Source organism: Otolemur garnettii, unplaced genomic scaffold (genome assembly GCF_000181295.1).
Source record: "Otolemur garnettii isolate 467f Iridium unplaced genomic scaffold, OtoGar3 scaffold00031, whole genome shotgun sequence".
Classification (NCBI taxonomy): Eukaryota; Metazoa; Chordata; class Mammalia; order Primates; family Galagidae; genus Otolemur; species Otolemur garnettii.
In genome coordinates this window covers 9,738,007-9,744,006 of record NW_003852426.1, presented here as the reverse complement: position 1 = coordinate 9,744,006, position 6,000 = coordinate 9,738,007, and the positions used below count along the sequence as shown (strand labels likewise).

At 44.0% G+C, this 6,000-nt stretch overlaps 1 protein-coding gene across 1 annotated transcript in view; it reads right to left on the bottom strand.

The window, feature by feature from the left end:
• The window catches only part of DNAH8 (dynein axonemal heavy chain 8), a 294,583-nt gene that overhangs the window by 33,287 nt on the left and 255,296 nt on the right, over positions 1–6,000 (bottom strand). The window contains exon 86 of the mRNA XM_003789318.3: positions 3,487–3,647. Within this exon, the coding sequence (XP_003789366.3) occupies positions 3,487–3,647 (161 nt within the window). The remainder of the gene's footprint in view (positions 1–3,486; positions 3,648–6,000) is intronic.

Sequence of the window (6,000 nt, the reverse complement as noted above, 5' to 3'; positions counted from 1 at the left end):
AAAAAAAAAAAAAAAAAAAGAAAAAAGCAGGAGGCAAACTAATCCATAGAGTATGGCAACTTGTATAGGAAAGAAAGGGTAATATGAATTTGTGAACATTACATATGCATGCAAAGGGAAATACGGGAAAGATAAACCAGAACAGTGGTTACCCACAAAGGAAGCGGGGAATGGGTTAGAAGGGTGTGAGGCTGCTCTATGAACAACTTACTATCTAGTTGTTGCTTCTGAACCAGGTCTGTGTTTTACATACTCAAAATAATAACAAAGATGGGGGAGGAAACTAAAATGTGATACAAACAGAAACAAAGGAACACAACCCTACATTAATTAATAGCACAATCACACAGAACAAAACAGTTATGCAACCCTTGAGTACAGTACTCTGCACACCTCAGCAGAACATATTCTAAGGCCAAAAAGAACTGCAAAGAACTCTTGACCTCTGCTTAGTAGGTTTGTTGCCAGTAGTGGTATTGGCGTATTAATTGCAAGCAAATGAATAAATATATGGAAGTTTCTTGAAACCAGAGTTTTCAGTGTAGAAGAAAGGAGATATCCACATGGAATAGAGGGAGACAGGGAGGAACCCTGAGATACACAATTGGAATTAGAGTTGTGTGTATAACATGCTCATGATGTTTTTTTAAAAAGTACCTACTTCCTAGTTCTGTCTGCTGAGACATGCGCACACACAGAGGTAGAGGTGCTTATATATAGATATAGTTGTAGAAATGTAAACATACGGAGACATAGAAAGAGAAAAAGCAAATCAAACAAACCGTCAACAACCGTTGGATCTAAGTGGAGGGTATATGGTCACTGTACTTGCAACTTTTCCAAAGGTCTGTGATAGCTCAAAATAAAAAGCCAAGGAAAAAATAGTTTGTCTTTATCATTGTGTCCAATTCAATTTACCATTTTAGTTGTACTTTTTTTAGCCCTGATTCTTCTTTCTTGATAGCTGGTGGCTGAAACAGCCTACGGTAGTAATGAAGGCACAGACACGCCACCACTCTGAGTCGGGGGAGAGATTTCAGTTTGGTTTTACATACTCTTTTGTAGAATCCTGTAGAACCTGGCAGGACTGGATTCTCTAGGAACCAGCTCTCATGACTCCTCAGGCTCCACATTTGGGAACACTTTCAATTACAAATTTACAAGCAACATTAATACTCATGGGTTGTTTGTTTGCCCACTCCTGTCAACACATGAGATCTTTCTATAGATCAGCCTCAGATCAGATTCTTCACGATTTAGAAGAACTTAGTATCACTGACTCGGTCAACAAGTATTTCATGAGCAGCAGGCACTGCTGTAGCACTGGGGACATGACAGTGAACAGGCATTTTAGACGTAATGGAACTTACTTTTTAGTGGCAGCTGATAAACGATAACAAGTAAATAATTAAAACAGACTATGAGTTTGACAATTAAGGTCATGAACTCATCCTAGAAAAAGTGCTATATACCTCATTGTTACATATCACTACCATCACTAGATGGTGAAGAGGAGTGCTTCGAAGGTGACTATAGTCTGAAACAGAGGCTAGGGAGAGCTGGGGCTGGGCAGGCATGAGAGTGAAGGTGGAGGTGAGGGGCAGGCAGCACTGCTGTATGTAGGTCACTGTCAGTGTTTGACCTTGACTCAAAGTGAGACAGGAGCCTTAGGAGGGTTCTCAGTAGAGAGGTGGTGTGGTCTGACTCCCATTTTTAAAGACTTAGCTAAAGCAAAACTACTTCACTGTGTTCTCTCATTCATACAGTGGTTAAGTTGATTACCAAACTGATCTGTGAGGAATCCTTTTTCTTTCTTTGCTACTAATTTATGACACCCTCCTTAATAACAACTGGAGCTCCCACCAAAGTGGTTCCATCATGGGGTCCAAAAGGAGTATTTGCATTCACAGGTGCTTTGGTCATGTCCACATCTTTGAAGATGAAAAGCAGTATGGTTGAGGTTAGAGGAGAGGGGGAAGGTTGAAGCCATGTGGGTATAAAGAGGTCATCAAAAGGGCATGCCTCTCACAGGGGGCAAGATGGGTGTTCCAAGGGGGAAAGACGATGGAATTGGCAGAAAACTGGGACACCTGGCAAGACCAGAGAACCAGAGGCAGAAAACATCCAAGCCTCATTACAGAGAGTTATTAAATTCATAATAGCAGGTCAGGACTTGGGAGAGTGACACACCACACTGCTCAGCCATGACAGCTTAGCATGTGCCAGGGAATCTTGGTTCTTTCATTTCCTGAAACCATGCTCCTTGACATAAACCTGGTGGCTTTCATCGATGGGCCTCGAAGCAATGCCCCTCCAGAGGGGCATCTCAGCTGGGGCTTCTCAAACCCTCCCTGTAGAGCTGGGTGGTCTGATTTTTAGGCAGAAAAGAGACCTCATCTGAAGGGTGGGTCAGAGAAGGGGGTTGGGACTGGGAAGCATTTCTTTTTTTCTTTTTTTTTTTTTTAAGAGACAGAGTCTTACTTTATCACCCTCGGTAGAGCACTGTGGTGTCGCAGGTCACAGCAACCTCCAACTCCTGGGTTTAGGCAATTCTCTTGCCTCAGCCTCCCAAGTAGCTGGGACTGCAAGCACCCACCACAATGCCTGGCTATTTTTGTTGTTGTTGTTGCAGTTTGGCTGGGGCCAGGTTTGAACCCGCCACCCTCAGTATATGGGGCTGGCACCCTACCCACTGAGCCACAGGTGCCGTCCACAGGACTGGGAAGCATTTCCTACCCTCTTCACTCATGGCTCTGACCTTGACAATAGGTGTGGGGACCTCATGCTGAGCTGAGACTGGCCACTCTCTGCTCCTGGGCTCTGCATCTATGTTTCTTGCTCGTGGCTTATTGCACTGTGCCCACCAAGGGCAGTTCATGACAGAGGGACATAGGGGAGCAAGTAAGGGAAGGGGCCATAAAAGAGAGGATTGGGCAGGAATCAGTTCTCCGTGCTCCTATCTGGGCTCGTCTGGCCCCTTTAGGTCCCAATGACGAACATCACATTTTTGTTGTTATTGTTGTTATTGTTGCAGTTTTGGGGCGGGGCCAGGTTTGAACCCACCCTCTCTAGTATAGGGGACTGACACCCTACTCCTTGAGCCACAGGCGCCGCCCCAAACATCACATTTTAAATGAAATGTTGAAGAAAGAGATGAGGAGCCAAGAGCCCAAGCTCCTGTCAACAGAGCAATCGGCACCACTAACACCAACTGGCTTTCTGACACAACAGAGGAGCAATAATCAATGCATAAATTAGAGCCTACCGTTGTCATAAACACCAGAGTGTCAGGATTTAGTGAGAGGAGAGCAGGCTAAGATATGACAAGAGTTGTAATTGGGAGGCAGGAAGCAATGCTATTTTTCACAGTAAAATAAAAAAGGGGGCGGGGGAAGGAGAGAGATTAAGAGAGAAAATGAAATGCACAGTCATTGCCAGGCTGAATTACGCATGACTCTTTCAAATTCAAAAAGGCCAAGAACTTACGTGATATCAGCATTAGGGTGCAGTCCAAAGACTTCGGGGTTATCCAGGGATGGCAAAGACTGGATGTATTCAAAATACTGGTCCAAAGTTTTACACACAGGGATTTTATATCCAGTATAAAAGCAGAATGTTGGTTCAAACATCTTCTCGCTGAACCAGACCTGTATGGGTGAGAAAATAAGAGAAGTAAAATTAATGAGCATCTAAGTGAGAATGACCTCTACACGCCCCGCACGGTGGCTTACGCCTATAATCCCAGCACTTTGGGAGGCTGCAGTGGGAGGATAGCTTAAGCCCAGGAGTTCACGACCAGCTGGGGGAACATATCAAGACTCCATCTTCACAAAAATAAAAAAAAAAAAAAATAGCCAGGCATAGTAACTTGCACCTGTAGTCCCAGCCATACAAGAGGCTGAGGCAAGAGCTTGAGCTCAGGAGTTTGTGGTTACAACGACCCATGATCACAACACTGAGTTCCAGCCTGGTATCAGAGCAAGGCTCTATCTGGAATAAATAAATAAATAAATAAAAGAAAAAAAGAGAACCACCACTATAATAGAAGAGGGGTCATCTTCTTCCTATTTTGAGAGAGTTTTTATGTTGATTTTGAGAGCACCACTGATAGAATAATCATATCTATGAAGAAAAGAGAGAAACCAGAACAAAAAAAAAAAAAAAATGAGGCCTGGCCTCTAACACCAAAGAAGGTATTTGCTACGAGTGAAGAGGGGTGAGCATCTTTGCAAGCCCATCCTGCACTGGAATAATTTAGCGATCCTCCGTTCCACCGCAGAAGAGGAGTGGGAAGATCCTGTTAAATTGATGCAGACGTACCTACCCCTAAGGGCACACCTGGACATTTCCATTGCCTCACTCTTCCCCACACAGTGACACCAGGGAGCTGTGCTTGGGCAGTTTTGCTCACACACCACTGAGCACCAGCACAAGGCCAGGGAGACTTCTCACAAACGCATCCCCTCCCACCCCAAGCTGGAGAGCTTCCTTTGCTAATTAAGTTATGTCCCTGTCCACAAGAAGCAAACATATCCAACAGCCTTGCTATTTGCCTTTAGACATCCTTTTCTCATTCCATATGAATTGATTATCTGTAACAAAACAGAGAGAGAACAAATATATGCTTGGTGTGAATAGACTTATTCTGAAGAGGCAAAAACGGATGCTGAATGCCTATGAGCCAGCTTTGAGGCAATGCCTTGGGTCTAATGGAGCCATTTTCCTAGTCGGGAGGGAAATGATGAGAGGGCAGGAGGAGCAGAAATACAGGCACAATGTCTGTCTGGATCACTCAGAGGACTCGCTGTGAAAGAGCAGGGATTGTGCCAGACACTGGCTGGCACACTTTCTCTACTATCTTCCCCTGTATCTTTTTTCCAGCCCTTTTTAGGTCCAGCGATTGCTCTGAGATACCCTATGTCCCAGTTCTCTCTCAGTGTTAGCCTATTCATCTCCTGTGCATCAGGCACTGAGCTTTGAAACAGAACAGAATGCAAAGATGAGAAACACACAGTCCTTTCCTTCAAGGAGCTTGTGACCCAATAGAGGGATAAGCCAATTACCTAATGACCATAATACAAAGTGCACTAAGGTAAGAGCCAGAGGAAATAAAAGTAAGCAAAGTACTAAGAAGGCTTAAAGCAGGAAGAAAGAATCGCCAGGTAGATGGCAGAGGAGGCTTTATAAAGGAGATAAAGTCTTGAAGGGGAGAGTTTTGACAGGAGAACTTGGGACCGGGGAGGCCATGTGAGCAATGACGAGAATAACTGATGCAAAAATGGGAGGCAGTTGGAGGAATAATGAAGTCTAGGGTAAGACAATGTGGTTAGAAGAGACAGGGCAGGAAAGGTAAGGTGAGGTGAGGTCATATACAGGTGGCTTGTTGATGTCAGATGAGGAGTGATGCTTCATTTAAGAAGTGGGGAACAGGGTAGCGCCTGTGGCTCAAAAGGGTAGGGTGCTGGCTCCATATGCTGGAGGTCTCAGGTTCAAACCTAGCCCCAGCCAAAAAAAAAAAGAAGAAGAAGAAGAAGTGGGGAACAGTTGAAAGTTATTAAAGAGAGCAGTGCTGCAAGCATGGTCAGTATTTAGAAAGATTAGAATTTTAGTAACATGGATGCCTTAAATTGTACAAAAATGCCCTAGGGAGACCATGGGTCTTCAGAATGCAGGTAACAAACGACCCCATTGAATTCTATGTTGCCAGATGACATGTATTTGTAAAAGCTACATGTATGATAGAAGACTGAACCAGAATCCACACCTTCCGCTACTCACAAAAATTAACTCCATATGGATTAAGGATCACTTGAGCCTAGGAGTTTGAAGGTGCTGTAAGCTGGGCTGATGCCATGGCATTCTAGCATGACTTAAATCTAAGGCAGGAAACTGTAAGAATTCTAGAAGGGAATGGTGGAAAAACTCTTATAAATATTGGCCTAGGGGAGAATTTATGACAAGGATCCCAAAAGCAATCACAGCAACAACAAGAATAAACAA